This window comes from Amblyomma maculatum, chromosome 1 (assembly GCF_055883805.1).
Source record: "Amblyomma maculatum isolate TAMU_Amacu chromosome 1, ASM5588380v1, whole genome shotgun sequence".
Classification (NCBI taxonomy): Eukaryota; Metazoa; Arthropoda; class Arachnida; order Ixodida; family Ixodidae; genus Amblyomma; species Amblyomma maculatum.
The window spans coordinates 272410398-272431551 of record NC_139344.1 but is presented as its reverse complement, the minus strand read 5'-3'; the positions used below and the strand labels follow the sequence as shown (position 1 = coordinate 272431551).

General features: G+C 45.4%; 1 protein-coding gene across 1 annotated transcript in view; it reads right to left on the bottom strand.

Moving 5' to 3' along the window:
- Nucleotides 1-455: 455 nt before the first annotated feature.
- Nucleotides 456-21154, bottom strand: part of LOC146206532 (atrial natriuretic peptide receptor 1-like) — a 76889-nt gene continuing 56190 nt past the window's right edge. The window contains exons 16-18 of the mRNA XM_084587040.1: nt 13869-14037; nt 1578-2286; nt 456-570 (exon numbers count right to left, since the gene is read on the bottom strand). Coding sequence (XP_084443166.1) covers nt 457-570; nt 1578-2286; nt 13869-14037 — 992 coding nt within the window. The 3' untranslated portion in view covers nt 456. The remainder of the gene's footprint in view (nt 571-1577; nt 2287-13868; nt 14038-21154) is intronic.

Sequence of the window (21154 nt, the reverse complement as noted above, 5' to 3'; positions counted from 1 at the left end):
GAGTGCCGTTTCTAATCATATAGCCTATGCACACGTCCATATCCTAACAGCCTTGTTTCAAACGTGTTACGTTTGGTAACCTTTGGCTGCAGCTCGGCCGAATGACAAGCATTGCGCAGTTTTGCAACTTGTGCCAAACGTTTACATCGTCTAACGGTGGGGAGGAGCAAATGTGTGCTTCCTAGAGCTTCATGCTGCTTCTCCCGTATGTACTTTGTGATGCGAAACGTTGGCTATCGTTCTAGCAATGACAACGTTTTTATGTTGCTGTAGCCTGGACTTTGATAATTCCAAGAGGCGCGCTTACAGAATCTCGACCCCGATATTCGGAGCTCAGGCGTTAAACCACTCAGCGCTAACTGGCAGCATCAGGTATAGCGAATGCACCAGTGAGAAATGAATAAAGAAAAAAAAAACGCTGGCGTTGTAGCGGTCCTGGGTAAAGGTTGGTCGTATTCAAAGCTGACGCATCAGGTGCTCGTTTGTGAAGAATGTGCCCTGCAGGCCGATGTCCGGCGAGAAGGGCGGGTCCTCCGCTTCCAGAAAGTAGGTGCGCATCATGCCTTTACCCTGCAGAAGAAGGGAAGAGTGCGACGTTGCATTAGTGATCTCTCAGGGCTGGGAACATACGGCTGCCTAACGGACTAACGGCAGTCGGCACGATCAACAATAAAACAGATCCAGACAAAGTCCGTCCATTATGCTCCTCTTAGACAGAAAAGGTGGGTGTGTTAACCACGAAATAGATTCAGGTTCTCTATACAATGGGTAATGGCTGTATCATGGTAAGAAGAGAACATGACCACATAAACGGAAGAAATGAAAGAGGGATGAATTTGACTGCTCTCTTGCCCGATATGTTCACACGCACAAGCGCACATACAGTCGAATTTTCTTCCGCTTTTGCACGCTGACCTTACAGGCGCATCAAAAGTAAAGCAGAGTACGCGAGATGTGGCCGAACTGGTATAAAATGCATTCGAGTGTGCTCTAATAGCAGATGCGCAGCAATGAACGAGAGTGCGTCTGCACATTCGGCTGACACATTCTCTGTTACAATGCTCGCATTGTCGGCTCGCCGCGAAAAGTTTCGCTCCTCGGCGCCTTGCCATTTTTTGCTTCGTCACGAATGCCACCACATCGCCGTGACCACCGTGGGGAAATTTCGACTGCATTTATCCACTTGATCTACGAGCGTTTATAAATTATGGCCGCCGAGCTCAGCGCGAACCATGGCGGTCACGCAGATTGAAAGGGGTCGTTTTCGCCGCTGAGCAGAGTCGCCAAATCGCCATAGCAGCGCGGTTCCTCCCAAACCTCCCATAATGCAAGCATCGCAACATCCAACTGTGTCAGCCGGATTTGCAGAAGCACTCTATTTCACTGCTGCTCATCTGCTAATAGGGCACATTGGCATAGAGGTTTCGGCCACCGCTCGCGTGCTGCGTTTTACTTTTGGTGCACCTGTAAGTAACTTGAGAAGTAAGATACCCTATGAACCTGCTGCTCTCCGCCTTGTCCGGCAGCAGTGCCGCTCTGTTCATTTACTCATAATAAGTGAAAGCAGGAGCCCTGACCTTGACGTAGATGTCGCCGCGAAGCCGGTGGCGGAAGGTGCCGAACGTGTCGAGCAGGCGTTTGGTCTCGCGCGTGATGTGGATCTTCATGGCCTCGCCGCAGCTCTCCATGCGCGACGCGGTGTTCACCGAGTCTCCGAAGAGGCAGTAGCGGGGCCGCTTGAGGCCCACCACGCCGGCGGCGCAGGGGCCCGAGTGGACGCCGATGCGGAGACGCAGCTTGCTGTTGGGCTGGTGGCGGATGCGGAAGCCCGAGATGGCCGTCAGCAGCGACAGCGTCATGCGGCCGATCTCACGCGCGTGCTCCTTGCCGTTGCGCACGGGCAGGCCGGAGACGACCATGTACGCGTCGCCGATGGTCTCCACCTTGAAGACGTCGTAGTTGATGATGATGGCGTCGAAGCACGAGTACAGGTCGTTCAGCAGGTCCACCACCTCGATGGGCGTGCTGTGCGCGCAGATGGCCGTGAAGCCGACGATGTCGCTGAAGCAGATGGTGGCGCACTCGAACGCTTCCGGCTGCACGTACTCGCCGCGCTTGAGCTGCTCGGCCACAGAGCGCGGAAGCACTTCGTAGAGCAGCTCGTCGCTCTTGCGCTTCTCCTCGACCAGCGCGGCCGTCTTCTCCTCGACCAGCTGCTCCAAGTTGTTGGCGTACTGCTCCATGCGTTGCAAGAGGTTGTCCAGCAGGTTGCTGCTGCCCATTTGCCTGCGCATCGTAAGGCAATATCAAGTTATGTAGAGAAAAGTGCTGAGGTTTATCTTCAGCAACTACAGACGATTAGGCTTGTCAACTCAGCTCATGATTTTAAAGGGTTTCCCAGCATTAGCAGTGCGCAGAAATTGCACCATATATTTACATACTTCCGGAACATTTCGACCGCGAAGGTAAACATACAAATACCTTCTTGTGTTAAACTATTAAAATCACTTATCATCCCCAACAATCTGTGCAGTATATTCTTGCAAGAACCAGTGCTCCAAATTCTAGTTTTCCCTTCGCGCCGAGGAGGACTGGAATGTGCTCCAGGAAGAAAATTTTTATGCGGGTTAATTTGACGACGCTTTGGAAGTGTACCAATCGCAGTATCATGAATCACTGTACTATTACGTGTGTTTATGATGTGACTGATTTTAACGCAATAGTGTTAAAGGCCCCGTTCACCGAAAATCAGGCGTCGGCCGCCGTCTGCCGGCATTGGCGTTGTGAACGAAAAATCACGAGCTGGCAGGCGCTGGCAGCTGACATCTCCGAGCACTAACTGGATGTAGGGTTGTCTGACGTGACGTTTAGCAGGAGCTCCCATTCAGGCCTCACCTTTCACATCGGAGGGTGATATCAGAACCAGCCTGCCAGGACCCTTGCATTCGCATTACCCCTATGCCACGCAGGCACGTCTGTATGGCTTGGTTAAAGCCGGGCTTTATACGCTATCCCGTTTTACCCTTAAAGACGGAGCTCAAGCGGCCCTCATAATTTTTCTTTTTTTGCTTGTATTTTGTAGAACCGTCTCAATAGCAAATTTTGTGGTGCGAAGCGAATTAGAATATTAAAAATTGAGTGCGAATTGAATGCTTTTTTTTTTGCAACCTGTTGCATAAAATAATAACAGATAAAAAACTGAGAGCCTCAGGCAGAAAGAAAAAAAAAACAGTTTATTAGAGGTATGCGAATGACGAATAGCGAATGCGATTAATAAAATGATTGCAAATGATTTCGAAAATTAGTATAGATATCTGAAGATGAATTAAACATTTTCCCACATTATACAGCTACGAAAAGGAACAGAAATATCACAAAAGATGCTGTTCTACTGAACATTGACATTACCAATCAGTATCTCATTTTTTTTTTTTGTTCTGTTTGCCACAAAAGACTGAACTGTAGTGTGATCGATCACTGCCAAATACCGATTTAAAATACGCATTGTAACTTTTCGCTTTAGTTAGATCGTCACTTACTATTCTGTCATTTTGCACCAGGTATATAATTCCAATGTTACCTTTCTTGGCATTTTTATAATAATGCTTCTATGCATCTTTTGGTCAACCCTTATCTTCTCGGCTAAAGACGACAAACATGAGTGTTTAACTCTTTTCAGTTGCTTCTTAAGTAAACCCGCAAATACCTTTAGCTTAGTAAGTAAGGACTAGCTCTTTATTTTACTACGTTTCTTATAGCAGGTGTTTCAGCGGACATTTTTTAATAATTCCTGAACATCGTGAGTTACAGAAAAAAAAAAAAATGTCTTGCAGAAACAAACTCTCAACCTCAGTGGGCACAATATGCTGCAAAGCTCTTCTAATCATCCAGATAATGATCGCAGTTGGGTGGCTTTAGTCCCAATGTGGAGTTTGGATCAGTGAAAAAGATAATGTCATACCAGTTTTTTAAACAAAGAAAAATAAAACCCATTTTCTGTACCCCTGCTGCCAAGGAAATCCTACACATTTCTCTCTCTGTTTTTTTTTTTTTTCTTTTTGTACGAAACCGTAACTGAGCGCAAGAGACGCTCAGGAAGATTGGTACAGGACAGACATCCGCTCATGACATGTGTTGTGGCTACTGCGCTCAATCAAAACTGCAAGCGGTATTGCACCAGGCTTCTACATTCTTCTGCCATACAGCTTATAGCAAGGGCAAGGCCAGTGCTGCCAATTGCATGGTCGTTATTTTTGGCGTCGATGGAAGAAAATAAAGTGACACGTTGTAACAGAACAGGCAGTTCGAATTTGGCGCTGTAGCCTCTACACACATCACCAGATGTCACGCCTATGCCGAGCTTCCTGCTCGTCTCTTGCGCCCAGTTTCGGTTTCGTACCGAAAAAGCGTCGGATTTCTTCGTGCTGCAGAACATTAGAAAATGTGTTTTTCGAAAACTGATATGGCACCGTCTTGCTCACGGCTTCGTACCTGGCATTGGATGTAACCTTCCAACTGCGACAATTAAAAAGTTAATTTTGAGTTTTAGTTTATTAGTTGTAGAATCAAAACATTTTTGCAGAAAATTGTGTCCTCCGCGCCTGAAAGTTTGTTCCTGCAAATATTTTCCTTATATTTCAAAATCACTATTTCAGGAATTTTCGAAAGTATTCTCTAAAACACCCGGTTTAACTTGGCCTTTCTTCTGATAAACGTACGCAACCCTCTAGATGTCCAAGGTATGTCAGCGCGCTGTTTATCTGTCACAGTCTTAGGATGCATGTCGAAAGCGTTTGACATAATTATATTATGTCTTTAAGCTAGAGGAAATAGGTATAACTGATCCACCTTTGTTGCTAATTAAAGGTGATTTAACCAATAGACCTCAGATTGTTTGTATTTATGGCGTTCATTCTTATGCCAAAATTTCTAACTAGGCGTATCGTAAGGATCCACTCTCGGCTCGGTTTGTTTCTAATGTATATTAGCAGTTTACGAAAACGCCTCACTTCACTCCACTTTATATTAAGTGCTGATACCACCACGATACATAACTCTGATAAAAACATAGTAGTGCTTGTGTTCCAAACCCAATAATGACCTAAGCGGAACATCAATTTCGGGCAGCAAGGACTGGGTAAATACAAATTGTGGTTGCTTATACTGCGGCCAATGGTTATCAAGAAACAGAGCGTGGTATGTCATCAAAATGGGAGAAGCCACTCAAGGAACAATCTAAAGTGCTCATAAAGAGGTTTGTACAGCGAGAAACTCAAAACGAGAGTTCAAGTCTCGTACACGGGCTGATTTTGGTAAACCCAGACATAGCCGTAAAGCGCGCCTCTCCAAAAGCAACAAAGGTCGTAGTTTGTATCTAGGACTGCCAGAGAAAAGAACACAACCGAACTCCAGAATTGGTCTCACATAAAGTTTATGGAGAAACGAAAGAGTATCTCTGCGCATACCGAATTTCTTATGGCTAACTCAAATCAGGCGGCCAAGGGCTCGTTCACCTTTCAGGTAACTCATTTTAATATGAGGTCGCCAATCTATTTGGGAGTGATATATTACACCCAGATATTTCAAGGATTCAACCTGTGGGATCTGTGGACCACAATGCACAAGGGATATATAAGGAGGGTATGAAGGTGGGAAAACGAGTACTGAGGATTTGTTCACGTTAAGAATTAATTTTACATTGCTCAGCCAAACTTCAATGACATTCAGGTAGGCTTACAATACCTGGTATAAGGAATGAACATATTTCGCAGAAGTGAAAAAGGCAATGTTACCCGCATACATGTACACTTTTTTATCAGGATGTACAGGAGCATCCCGCATTGATATATTAAAAAGTTATATCGACAGCACCGACCCCTGAGGTACACCTCTAGTTTGATGGTTATTTTTTAGAAGTAACAGAATTTTTTTTCTTTGGAATTCTTTTAATCATGCAAAGATGCAAAAAGATGGCCTGATTTCGTCTACCTTATTCAATAGTATAGATTGTTCTACATTGTCATTTGCTTTGGCGATATCCAGAGTGACCAATGCCGAGACCTCTTTCTTCGTTGCAATCCTAATTCTGCTCTCCAAGTCTATATGAGCTGTGCGCTTGGAGCACCCTTGATGAAACCCAATCTGTGCATCACTAAAGGCCCTCAGAGTCATAATATGGTCTGTAAAGCGCGAGTGAACTATGCGTTCAATAAGTTTCACTAAGTTTGACGTTAGAGAAATCGGCCGAATATTATAAAATTCAAAACCTTTTGTGAGATCTTTGAGAAATATTGTAATTTTAGCGACTTTCTAGTCTTCGGGAAGCCAGGCAGTCTCTCAGGAAAGAATTATAATATTCAACACTTTCGAGTTGTTGTCTTGCTCTAAAATTTTCAGTATACCGAGTGTGATATACTGTCGCACCCATGCAGGAGCTGCAGATTTCAGACCAGCCGCTATAAAATTGAACTCCGATGGCTCAACTGCAATGAAATCAGTACATGGCATAGGTCGAAGTAATGGACCCAGCTTGCACTCGAAAGCGAAGAGTATGAGCTGTCGCGATCTGTTCAAGTTTATATTTTGCTTAATGGGGTGGTAACATGCTACATGAGATGCAGAATTACTTTGATTGCGCTGCATGAAAATATACAATGCCTTCCGATTACTTGGATTAGAGAGATAAGTGTTCATATTAGCATTATAGTCTTCCTTACCTTTACCAATAGTTCCTCTCTCTCTCTCTCATTTAAATCAAGCCGCGAAAAATTGTAATTTATCCAATTTTGACGACACTGGTTATAGGAAAGGCTCTTCGAAGCAGCTTTTCTACGACGGTATGCTTTTTTACATTCTTCGTTCCACCATCGGCACGACATTTCGTTACTGACCAGCGATTTCACCGTGAACAATGAACGCTCAGTTGCATCTAACGAAGAAGAGAATGTTTGTTGAGCACGGTCAGAATTTTCAGATGTTGCTATGGAGGAGAAAGAGGAATTCACTACTTTTCTGAAGAGCTCATGGTTAATGAATTTCTGTTGAAAAGTAATTACCCTGAGGGGAACGGACACTATAATAAACATAGCTGGGAAATGGTCGTTAGATGTACCACAATCCACTGTAGCCCATGATGAGACCCTCAATCCATTTGCTGCTAACGTTAAATCAATGACTAACCTAGAAGCTGCGTGCATGTAGTTTAAGCCTGGACTATTACAGCAATGCACATCATTCACAGACTTCCAGTTCCAAAGACGCTGCGCAGATACATTTGAACGGTAACCCCCAATAACATGATGAGAACTAAAATCACCAGCAATAATCACTTCATTGTTTGAACTCGATAAATGACTTAAACAACCTGTTGAACGGACGCCTGCTGGGAAGCAGACATTTGCAATAGTGAGGGGAGCACACTGTGGAATTGTGATATCAACTGCAAGCAGTTCGTACCCTGGTCGTAAAATTTTGTGTCTTCATATGCAAAATGTAATCAGTATACACATATCTCATTTCCTTCCATTCGTCGGTCAAAGCTTACAAAGACGAACAGTAGAAGATTTGATATCAACAATAATCGGATTCTACCTAAAATACGCACTGTAAGCAAACCGCTTATTTTAGAGGGCAGTTGTTATGCGTCCGTTCGGCGGTTGAATCGCGTCGTCGTTGCCGGTGTAACGGCGCTGAAGAGAGTCACGAGCCAAATGAAGTTTCCCAGAAGAAGACAAAGAAGAGGCACGAGCTGTGCGCCGCTCGCTCGTGCCTCTTCTTTGTCTTCTTCTTCTGAGAAATACTCTTTGGCTCGTGAGAGAAATAATGGTCCTTTGTAACGACACAGTCATGCATACAAACATCTCTCAAATACTTTGCCTCAATATATCCCTAAAACGCTTAAATTGCAGCGCTCAAATTTCGCATTAGGGAGTATCGCAATCATCCTTAAAATTTTCATCTCCTTTCTTTTTGGAACTCTTTACCGGAGTAAGCAAAAAAATACAAAACCACTGTATAGAATTAAATTGCCTCAAAAGAGCTAATACTTCGCAAAAATTACTAAGCTGAATTTGAAAAAATGAATATAAATTATTAAGGATACTGAACCTAATGGGAACCGCATATGGTTGAAGTATGTATGTATTCCTACACAGCATTGTTCTTTTCCTGTTCCTTATAATTTCAGACTGTATAATTCCTACATGCTTTGTTAAATCTGGGCAATTTTTTGTATCTTTCTGCATACCCTTTTTCATCAACCATACCGCGATCGATAAGGATGGCATATAGATGATCATCGTGTTTTGTTCCCGCTGCAATAGGAGGTTACAGTGCAGCCCCGGACTATGGGACCTCCTTCGTGTGTATAGTTTATTCTATGCTGTATTGCATTTACTGAAAAAATAATCTTGATTTTGATCTTGATTCTGACTCCGAAGGCCCCGCCGAGTTCAAACAAATTTTACATCTTGCTTATGAGCTAATTTTTGTACTCTGGCTTGTACGTAAAATGCCTAACGTGCAGCATACTACTGCTTCATCTTGTGCTCGTGGAGGACGCTTTGCATTTTGTATCATTTGCGCTAGTGGAGGCAGGGTTGCGATTTGCAAAATAAGATGTGTGAGTTTTTCACCAAAACCCTATTCGTCTTTGCCAGCCAGAATTTGTTTGCACATTAGCCTCAGATGTTCTCCTCACCACCATTCTTCCCCCCCCCCCCCCCCCCCCCCTCGTTTTCTGCGGGCTTACGTTCGTCGTCTGAGACTCTTCGGGGGACCATTTAATGCTTTTCGTCCTTTCCAATGGCGCCCGATCTTTCCTACCTCCCCTTCCATCCCGTTTCATCATTTTTATCCTCATTAATTTTTTTTCCTATGCGGCCAGATCCCCTTCTGAGTTCTAAGAAGCTATGTTCGCATATGGGCTTTCTGTATATATATATATATATATATATATATATATATATATATATATATATATATATATATATATATATATATATATATATATATATATATATATATATATATATATATATATATATACATACCATATCGGGGCTCTTAAGGAAGAAGCCGACTAACAAGGATTATTTTCGTAAAACGTCGTGTGAGTCTCATTACTAAGTCTGCCTTCACATCTCCTTTCTTTCGTGTTCTCTTTTTGTGACGACAAGCATCCTTTAAAGACACTTTGCGAACTGTTGGACGCAAAAGAGAGCAAGCTGGGTCTGTTGGCAGTGCCTCGGGCACATCTTTTTGGGCCGATTTGAGAACACAATAGTGTGGAATAAGCTAATCATAGAGGGGAAAAAATGACACTGAGAAGGCAGAAAGATGAGAAAAAAAAAATGCAGCGTATGTGTACTTTAGAACTGTAGACTTCAGCACGTGGACCGAGCGCCTATTGAGGAATTCGGTTCCCAAAGGCACCCACAAACTTCGTCGACTGCTCGGTATTGTCTTTTGACAGATTTCTTTTCCTACTCTTCTCGCTCTTGCTTGCACTGTTTCGAAAGAAACTTAATTTCGCCAGGCGGCAATATTGTTTGACGGCCGAGGAATAGCAAGGGGAACCGTTTACCTACCGCTCCTAGCTCCTGTATTCGCCGAATTCAAGGCGCAACCTATTGCTCTGTACTAGACGGTACGCGTTCATTTTCGTCTTCACTTTTCATTTCCGAATGAACTCTTTTAAACCTTGAACACCTAAACTCTAAACGGCCAGCTCTGTTCTGTTTTCGTGCCGAAAAAAAATGAGTGCCCACCACTGTCTTTTCTTTATCTTCTTTTGATTAGTCTAGAACCAGCCTGAATCAATAAGCATTTTAGGCAAAATTGTAGGCTATCTTCTTCATAGTGGCGCGGCACGAAGGAGAGGATGACAGTAGGGCAGCATTACAGTGAGAGTGAATGAAAAAAAAAAAGAAAGAGTAATTGTGTTATTAGAACCTTGAGACATCAGAAAAACAGGCGGAAGCCCAATGAACAGCGAAGCCCCATAGAAACGTGCTGCCGCTCGCTTCAATAGCTCAAAGTCCCAGCGGACCAATTCCGACATCGTGCACGGCAAAACTGTTTACCGCTTCGGGTGTCCTAGGCCAAGATTCTCACCCTACGCCATATACAACGAGTCCGTGAAAGTGCTGCTGTGCGCTCTGGCCTATATATGTGAGTAATGCTAGCCTTGTGAGGCATTCTCACCGAAATGTTTCCCGCACGCTGCTATGAATTGGCATTGACTTCGCTCTACTTGTTTCGTTTATTTAATAAATTGTGTGCGGTAGATGAATCGATCAGAATAGCGAAGCAGTACGATATTTTAACTAAGAGGAAGATAACGTATGCACGACATGAACGAAGAAAATTGCAAGTTCATGCGAAATTACAGGTTGCAAGCAACTGTCTCTATGTACTATTACATTCAGATACTGTACGAGGAAACTGATATATAACATAAACGAGTCACTCTGGATATAATGAGGACACGCTGATTACGCATCGTGCTCCGTTTTCTTAGCGCAAATAATTAGGGGATCTCCGAAGGTGGTTTAATTTGTGGTAAATGAGTAATTACTCCGATTCACGCAACCAAGCTCAGTCATATGGCTACAATGGAAGGTTGCACAGATTTACAAGGAAACCTCGTTGTTTGAGACAAAATTCGTACAGGTCCCACGTTTGCACCAGGGACCACCGCCTGTCCGGGGCAGTCGCTCTACCAACTGAGCTAACCAGAAAGGATACTCGATCAAATGGCAGGGCGAGAGCGAGTTGATCAATTCGAAGTGTGGAAGGCTGTTGGTACAAAGATCCCCCAGGGTGAATTGAATTTGTAATAACACCCTTATCCTCCAAAAAGGAGTAATGTTATGAAATCGGGTACTCCTTTATTACAAATTCATTCCACCTTGGCAGACTCCCTGAAACCTTTGTATGACCACCTGTGTCTGCAAACGTCAGCCGCGTAAGAGAGAATGCACACAATTGGCGCCTGCATTAAGATCTCGAGTCTAATGCTGCATTGTTACAGGTAAGCGAAGCTATACGAAATGTTTGCATGAGCCTGAAAGCTGAAACGTTTCGCAGTTTTTCTGCTTTCTACTGCTTAGATTACTGTCATGCGCTTGGATTTGAATTCAGCGCGCTGAAGCGCAGCATTATGTACGCGCGATGATCCCTTCATTCAAGCAGCGCGCTGCTGAACAAATCATGCATAGCGCGCAACTGTTGTATTTAGGGAAACGTGCTCGTTTCTCGTTTTTGTTTCTATGCAGCTTCGCTACGGTGCTAACGCTGACCGTGAAACCCAGCACTTGCTGTAAAATTTCGCTTCGTTCGCTCCGCAAAGAACCGTTCGAGCTCCTTGAGAAAGTATTCTCAGGCCTGTACATTACGGTCAGTAACCGATACCATCAAGTGGCGGCATGTGGAAAACAATGGTATACTTCTGGGCTTTTCCATCTTGTTGAAGCACAATAAAGACACGCCGCAATAATGTTGCCGAACCTTTTTTCTTTTCGCCACAACACTCCTGGGACGACATTTGAAAGTGCTTGTTACGCTGCACCAGCAGCAGACAGAGCAGATCTGCCGAACGAGTTCTTCGTCAGCGGGGTTGCGGCCCGGCTGCAGTTTGGCGTCGATTACATTAAAATTGCCACTATTTTCATAGAAATATTATTTCAACAGCGTCTGAATGCGCGGACCTTAAGTAAACCGCTGCCGCTCCTTATAGATTAGTTGGCGGGGTCGCCGCAGGCCCATTCTGTCGAAAATCGCCAGTAAGAAGCAGACAGTAAAGCCCGTGTCTAGATTACACTTCTTTTGCACGTCTCGAGGGGAGCAATGCAGTTAGCTTTCATCCTCTCATAGAGACAGCCAGACAGAAAGTGAGCTGACCTGCTTTCCTCCCCATTTTTTCAAGTCTCTTGGTGTCCATGTACACTGCAGTAATAAATTTTGGTTGACTTATGGGGTTTAACATCCCAAAGAGACTCAGGCTATGAGAGACACCGTATCGGAGAACTCCGGAAATTTCGACCGCCTGGGGTTCTTAAATGTGCACTGACATTGCTCAGCATACCGGCGTCTTGCTTTTCGCCTCCTTCTAAAAGCGGTCGCCGAGGCCGAGATTCGATCCCACATCTTCGGGCACACCAGTCAAGCGCCCTAACCACTGCACCACGGTGGTAGTGGGGGGGGGGGGGGGGGGGGGGGCAGTAACGTACTTGCTTTCTTGGTGGGATGGTTACAAACATACAATAAATAAAAACAAGTTTTCACTGCCTGACGTTTTGTGTCTAACTTGGTTACTGTTATTCGGAAGGAAGTATTGGCAGCTTATTTTGAAGCGTTGCTGAGTCACCCAAATTCAGGGCCTTCTCCTTGATATCCCAGTTAAGGCTGTCCTGAAACACTTTGCGAGCGTCGTATACAAACTCAACTCACTATATCGCTGTCATGAACATCTAAGGTAAATACTGCACGTGTACTACATGGCCGCAGGGAACGCGCAATCATTATCGAAAGTTGGAGAGCCCTTTACGGCTAACTTTCCGAACTCGCGCCACCCGTGTCACGCGCCTACGTATGTAATTTGAGAGCTGTTGCGGCTAGTCCGCCATGTCGCTTTGGCATGCAAAAAAGCTCCGCTGCCCAGGGAATGCCAGCGCCCGTCGGCAACCCGTCGGTGGGACCGAGTTGGTGGCACCGGCTGAGGGGCGCCGGCCTTTGAGCGTGCAAAAAGTAACGAGAGCAAAAAAGGCGCAAAACTGCTGAAATTAAAATGACTCTTTAATCGGAATGACGTAGGTTGAGATGTGAGATCGGCGACAAGGCACGCATACCTTCTGCTAACAACCGTGTTCTGCTCCTGGATCATCGCTCAGGCAATAATATATGGTAGAAAGAGGATCACATTTGCGCAGCTTAAAGAAATGACCGATCGTGAGTGGTTTGAAGCTTGACGCGGCCCTGAATACGCCGTGCAAGGAGTACAATCTCCTGAAGCAGCAGTGAGCAGAGCCAGACAGTCTTCAAATTTGTGCGGACCGAAGCTCTACAGAGACACTCAACACCGGGTTGTATGGCTAAAGTCTCCGTAATACATACGGAGCTTGGTAATAATCCATTGAAAAAAAAAAAAAAAAAACGAAATTAAGACCGACTCAGCGTGGTTGTGCCAAACACGAGTTGCTTTCGCTAGCACTTCGCTGAGTCGCGCATATTCCTGAGCATACAGTCGTAATGTACCACATTACGTGAAAGGTCATCCTCGGAGATTAGATATAACGCTCTGCCTGCAGCCTGTGTGAGTCAAGATCCAAGGGTCGCATTAAAAGTCCCCTTGACCACCGATTCGTCCTCGAGAACGCAAATGTATGGCGAGAACTTTGCGTTAGGCTGATCGCACAAAATCTGCCAAAGAAATCTACGCTGATATACAATGCCACAAAATTCAGACAAGGCAGATGCAGTCGCCTAAGTTGTCCTGCAAGTCAAGCTATGCATTTTTCCGCCGCTGTTTCTTTAGAAAATTGACTTCAACGACGTCTATAGACTCCAAGCGGGTCAGAAAGGTTCCTCCCCGCAGTTCGGGCAATCTATTTTGTTGCTCGACTGGTCTTACATCCGTATTTTGCAAGTACTTTTAATAACCATGAGATCCAAATACTCTTAATATCATCTAGTTGCATCGAGACATACCGCTGTCGCGTTTTAAGATATTACAATCAATCAGTGTTGGTTTGTAGCATACTAAAGTGTATACGCTGTACAAAGACAGCATGTGCCCGGAACAACGGCTATGGGAGGCGCCACAATGGTTGTCCTTGCCTTAGAGGCGGTGCAAGATGCGGGACACTCACCTGGTGTACTTGCGCATCAGCTGCTTGAGGATGGCGAATGAGGGGCGAAGCGCGGGGCTTTCGTTCCAGCAGAGCTTCATGAGCGACAGCAGCTCGCGCGGGCAATCGGCGGGCGTCACGTCGGGCCGGAATGGCGGCCGCGAGCCCAGCTTCACTCGGAACAGGATCTCTGCATACGGCCGCCCAACACACGTTACCTGTGACAGGATACTTTAACTAATGCAGAAACTTAATAATGCTCATCATTATAGAAACCCAACGTCGACCAGAAAAAGTGGCGCCCAGAAACCCAGTGACGTCATAGTCACATGACTTCAAGCAGGAATTTTGAAAACCCCACAGCGCTCACGTCGAACATTACTTTACGCGTGGAATGGAAGGGGTTAGACTTGTTGTGCAATGCGAATAGGCTTCTTTTGATTTACGTCACGAATGACACGTCGGAGAAGGGCATGGCTTGGCGTGCTTGGCAAAACATACCGTTGCTGACGGCTTGGTGCAATAGATTTGGCATCGTTAATTACATTTGCTCGTTTTTTTTTTTTTTTTTTTCAGCGCCATCGTATTGTTGCACAGCAAGATCACCATCCACGTATATTCCTTCTGCTTTCGGAATAGTGAAACTCGGCTAAAAATTTATTTTGAAGAAAGAGCAAAATGTCGGACGTTTGTCAGCATGCACTACACTTTAGACATATTTTTCAGTTATACCCGTGCACACATCTGTTTCCGCTGTACGAACAAGGTCTTAGTTTGCTTTATTGCGCCGCCGAACGAAACCTATTGAGCTTTCAAAGGCCGGGACTGCATACGATCGCTGGAAGTATTGTAAGAAAACGTTGTATGGCATTTAGTTTATCCCTGTGCAGCGGATCGTGTTCACTAAGGTAGGCTCTGTAAAAAAAAAAAAAAAAAAAAAAAAAAAAAACTGAAAAGAACGTGCACCTTTGCAGCTAAAGTACAACCGCATATCAAACTGGAACCTTAACATTACACTTTTGAGCGTTGCCGCGCGTCCGAGGCGAAAAATGGGTTTCCTTGTGTCAGTTATGTACACCCGCCCAATTCTTTAACAATATTAAGTGTTGCGTCTCTAACTGTAACACGTAGAATGCTTCTCTCAGCTTTGCAGCTTCCTCATTCGTACAGAAATTTACCGCATGGCGTAGTAATGATTGGTCCCTTTACTATAATAACAAATTAGGATGGGAGGTTTGCTTGAATCCGTCAGAATTAACTAAAATCACCATCCTTTGCTGCGTCAAAGAGACCATTCAAGAAGCATATGCAGTAGCGGCTTCCACCCATTTCGCTTCATTTGGGTAAAGGATCGGTCTAAAACTGGAAGTGCCTGCGAATTTACTTTGGTAAGTTATTTTAGGGTAGTTGCTCCGCAAGAACTATGTTTGGTGTAGGTCGCACCAGACGATGAGGATGTTAGGTTATTTCTGAGTGAATCAGGCAAGTAGCATGTTATATGAAAAACAGGCCCTTTTAAGTACCACTTCGTGCGTTAAATTACAACACGAATTAGCAAGCGGTGTAGCCGAGAGACGCATTATATACGTTACATTTACCGATGCAACACTTGAGGTCAATAAAAATTTTGAAGTGTGTATACTGTTGAATATTAGCGCATTCTGCATGACTATATGCAATGTTGTTCTAAAACAAATGGCCCTTTGGTTGGGAGCTAGACACTACCAACTAGGCCACGTAACGCACGCTCGTACGGATTGGAAACAACCGAGATTATGTGTATGTCATTTGGTCAATGAACTTAGCATCAGAACTCACACTTTAACATTCCCCCTGCGTAAGTAGTCTTAACTGCCGTCTGTTGTCTTCCTATCTCCAGAAACGATGCGTGGATTAGACTACGGTCTATCAGAATAAGAAGTAAAAAAGCTCCGCCTTAAAAGGCCACTGAACACCCTCTGGTCGAAGATACTTTCTACCCCCGGTGACTGTGAGGCATCGTCCCTGGAACGCGCAGCCAGAATTTTTCTTTGTTAGGACTGATGAATAGCGGAGTTACTGTCATCACAGTAAAACTATTTCACTGTGCTCCTCTCATTCCGTTCCATTTCCGAGGTTTTTCACGCTGCCTGGTCGGCTAGCCTCCACAAGCGAAATTTTGCCGTCCTCCTCCGATGCTAGAAACAGGCGTAGACTACGTCAGACGTCCACGTCATAGGGAACCCAAGCTCAAGTTTCGCCGCGCGACGGCAGCGCCGCATTCCTGGCATGGTGGCGAAATGTGAAACGATGGGGCTTCGCCGGAGCAGACGCTCCGCTAGCTTCCTGTGCACACGCGGCGATCGCGTTGCGCCTGACGGTTATTTGGCGATACAAAAACGCTTCCGCTGATGCAAAACGGATGTACTAAGTAGCATTGTGTCATGGGAAGCCACAATAGTAGGCAAAGCACCAAAAGACGAGGCTCACGTGTGCAACTTCACAGTTTTTTTTTTGAAGCGTGTCCACAAGACCTGTTTTCCAACAACATGACAGCGTACTGGAAGTCTCGCGTTCTTTGTGGAAACGAAAAGAGCCAATTTCCCCTTTCTTTGTAAACTCAGAAAGGTTGACAGTTGATAAAGATGGCTTGGAGAGGCATCAAAAAAGTACAGTGGTTTAACACCATGCATAAAAAGTTAAGAGGATGGAAGATTATCCTGCTCTTCGCTCCCCGCGTGTCTAGTTTCGGCGCTTTTCTGTGCTCTCTCCCTGCTTTGTGGGTGCTCTGAAAGCAACCAAATCAACTGATGCGACGTCCGCGATCGAGACTGATGTGTGAATGTGCTCTTAGTGTCCACAGCTGCCTTTTCATTTTTAGATAGACCAAGAAAATATCTAGGAACAAGGCCTTTTTTTTTTTCGGGGGTGGGGATGGCGTTGGAAAACATGCCTTGCTGAGACGGTCTTACAGATTTTCGCTAATTGGCCAATAAGGGAACCAATTATTATTATTATTATTATTATTATTATTATTATTATTATTATTATTATTATTATTATTATTATTATTATTAACGAAGATATGTCGGAAGTGCAGTACAAAGGTGATCCTAGCTATGGCTCGACTGACACTACTCGCACGGAGCACCCCATTCGCGTCACAGGGTTCGTGAGTGCAAACCAAATATTATCCCAAATGAACACAACCATTTATTAAGAACTGAAATAAAACACAATGTAGTAGAAGCTTGGATTTCACCTGCTTTCCGAGCCAGCGAGCAGGTTATGTCGCGTGCAGCGCACGGAGCACGCATGTGCTTATGAGATTGCTAGCGTTCTTGTCTTTGAAGAAACACCTTCTTCGGACTAAATACTTATTCTTCTACTGCAAGATTTCCTTTGGTAACGTCGTAATAATAAAAAAAGAAATCCGTATACAGATCGCATGCTACAGGCCAAAACGATGGTCAACGAGCGGGCCACTTTACTTCACAGTACTGATGATACTTTAGCAGTTTTTAAACATATTATATACGACAATATAATTACATACCGGACTTACCTCGAGATACACTTCCTACGTTTTTGCTAACATAGGACGCATTCACAGTCAATATTTACTCATCCCCGTCTGTTGTCTTCTCTACAGTGCAGACGTGAATAAAAAGTTTCACACCTATAATTAAGTATCCTTCATGAAAATACGCGTCAGGTTGCCCAATCAAACCGGAATGCAGGTGGCATGTCGCGGTGCGCCTGCGGGGGCGCGTCAAGACGCGTGCTCGTGCGAGAGAAAGCGCACGGCGCACGCCGTGAAGGCACCGAGCTGAGCCGGCGGTGTCCAGTGCGTGCTTTCTGTCCGCGCGACAAAAGCAGCCCGAGACGTCTGCACGTGCGCGGAAGCGAGCGAGCGAAAGGAGAAAACTTGCACGGGTTGCCTAGGTGGTGCCGCCGCGTTTATCCCCAGTTTCTATTTTTCTGTCAGAGATGGCGCTCCCTGTCAGGAGCAGCAGCGCCGCTCGACGGTGCTTTGGAAGCCTATACTTGTATTTTTCCCTTTCCGTTGCATGTATAAATGTTTGTGTTTCTCCGCTAGGGGAGAAAACCTGCACTAGCACGGAGGAGCAAGTTCCAGCTTAGGTTCCCTTGTTCGTCCTTGGGATAGGAAAGTTCGCGGTTGTGCTTGCAGTGAAGTGGGCCCCTCTGTGCGTGCTTTTTTTTTTTTTTTTAAATACTGGCCCGACAAATGAACCCGTACGGCGCCACGCATCTGCGCAGTCAGGCACAGCGAGATACGGTGCCCCGGATCCTTCACCAGCGTTCCGGCATTTTCTCCGCACCAGGATGTACTGGACTACAGCAGAGCGAGAAGCTGCGTGTGGGACGAGATGCGAACGAGAGCTGTTGGAACGGCACAGAACAAAGAACACACTAGAACAAACAAGAATTCGGGCCAGAAAATAAGGCTTTTGTGTGGTTCGTGCGTATGCGAAAACGAAAAGGGAGACGGAAAACCGCAATGAGCGCATCGAGTAATGCGTGGTCAACGCTCGACCTTCACTCGTCAGTCAGAGGACGAATGACCTGCGTAGACGTGAAAGAGCCGGCGTAGAGGATTAGGAAGTTTGGCTTTTCGAAAGGGAGTGTGACTGGGCCTGATTTGATTTTTCATTGCTTTTCGGGGTGCACATGGCTCTAGTATTTTGCCTATTTTGATGCCGGACCTAAGCACTGAGGTTAGCTGTTTAAAACCCTGGTCAGTGGCCCTTTATGAGTGGAGCGGTAATGGACGCACGTCGTCACCATTTCCTCATCACTTGCTCATCATGCGACTGACTGATACAAAAAAATTGCTTTGATCTGTAGCTTCCTTTCTTTTTGTATTCACAGCGGCATTTGCTTTCGATGGCAATGCCGCTTTCTACGTAATCACTAACTGCTAATTCAGTTCAGTTCAGTTCAGGCGTTCAGTCGTGTCCGACTCTTCGTGACCCTATGGACCATGCCACGCCACGCTTTCCGGTCTCTCACTATCTTCTTAACATCACATAGCTTCATCTGCAATGCCTCGAGAATGCCATCTAACCATCGCGTTCGCTGCCTACCCCTTCTCCGGCGACCCTCAACCTTTCCCAACATCAAATCTTTCTCCAGCGACTCCTCTCTTCTCATCAGATGACCAAAGTAGCTGAGCTTTAACTTTAGAATTTGACCCTCCAATGAGCAGTCAGGGTTTATGGTCGACAATATCGACTGATTTGATCTTCTGGCAGTCCAAGGAACTCTTAAGAGTCTTCGCCAGAACCACAATTCAAACGCGTCAATTCTTCGGCGGTCAGCCTTTTTCACGGTCCAACTCTCGCATCCATACATCACAACTGGAAAGACCATAGCACGGGTTATACGGATCTTGGTTGGTAGACTAATGTCTCTGCTCTTTACTAGGCGGACAAGGCTAACCATTGCTCTCTTTCCCAGAAGCAGGCGTCTCCTAATTTCATGGCTGCAGTCTCCTTCCGAGGTAATCTTGGAGCCCAAGAAGAGAAAATCTGTCACAGCTTCCACTTCTTGTCCATTGATGCTCCAGGACTTGATAGGGCAAGACGCCATGATCTTCGTCTTTTTAATGTTCAGTTTAAGCCCAAACTTCTCACTCTCTTCTTGTACGCGCATCAGAAGTCTCTTGAGTTCCACTTCACTTTCTGCCATTAAAGTGGTATCATCCGCATATCTAAGGTTGTTGATACGTTTTCCAGCAATCTTCACTCCAGCTGAAGACTCGTCCAGACCGGCCTTCCTCATGATGCACTCTGCATATAGGTTAAATAGGCAGGGCGACAGTATGCAGCCTTGCCTCACCCCTTTCTCAATCGGAAACCAATCAGTAAGACTGCTAATTAGCATGCCTTAATTACATTTAGCATCAGTATATGTCTTCAAGAAGTCAAAGAGCACAACGCATTAACTATGCCCGCTTCTAACACGCTTGAACCAAATAGCCTTCGTGACCCACGTGAAACGCTTTCGTATCGCAAACAACGGACCTGTGTTCGGCCCCGCCCCATACTGGCCTTAATTAATCGCTTATTATTCCTCTATATTCTTTCTTGTCGATGTTACAAGAACCTCTTCACCAATATTGGTTTCATTTAGACTTTTTGGTGAATTGGTCTGACTGTATTTGGAGGTTGCTCAGATTGGTCGGTCACGAACGATGCCGCATTCTCTGGCAACGCCATTCATGGCTGGAAAAGGCGCGAACTGGAAACAAGGACGGAGAAAGAACGACAGGGACAGGCGCTACCTTGTCGTTTTTTAGCGCCTGTCTTTGTCGTTATTTCTCCGTCCTTGTTTCCAGTTCGCGCCTTTTCCAGCCATGAATGTCAACCAACTTGCCCAACTTTCTGCTCTGGCAACGCCGATGACTCCAAGTTTTCGGCGACTCGGGACCCTTACTCTGCCAGTCAAATGGGTTTGCGCGGGGCATATGAGGCGCAAAAAAAAAAAAAAACAGCATACGTCACTGTAACCAATGGAAAATGGATACCATTGAAAACAATAGGCAGTTGGTGTCACCATGTTGGGGAATCCTGCGTATTTAAACGGGCGTTAAATGAAAACTGCAAAGGGCGTGTGGTTCAAGTGGCACGGCTGAGGAACCACTGCGTCATAAAAATAATATGATATCGTGAGATAAATTGCATAGCACATTTTTAAAGCTATACATATGAGCAAAAATTTCGTTATTCATGCTGGCTAGCCTTTGATCGCATTTTCAAATAAGTAGCACACTGCCGTTTGTAGACGTGTCCATGATCATATTATTTATCAGCGTAACTTCTGCGAAAGCGTGTAGCCACACGACATCTTTGAATTGTTTTAATCTAAGTTGTGTCGTTATTTCCTATCCAACAACTCTGATCGTAAATACGCTCGAGGCTTGTGACAGAATTGAGAGATTTGGGGTAGGCATATGTATAGGGAACCAAAGCTGGAGTTTGCTCCGCGACGCCAGCGCTCGGTTTCCAGCGGTGCGGAGAGGAACTACAAAACCTACGCGCATCCGCGCCCGCGCTGCGCGCGGCTGTCTGTGGAGTCTGCGCAGCCCGCTCGCTCGGGAGCGCGTGCTACAGGCAGCCGCACGTGCACGCGGAGCGGGAGAAGGAGAATGAGGACGAGGGGGGATGGTCGTGCGTCTGTGTGCGCAAAGCCGGCGCTCTTTGCCAGTGGTGTTTCTTATTCTTGCTTTTTTCTGTGCCCCGGCTGACATGGAGGCTGGCTGGAGGCACGCTTTTTATCGGTGCTTTCGAAAGTGAGAAATTATG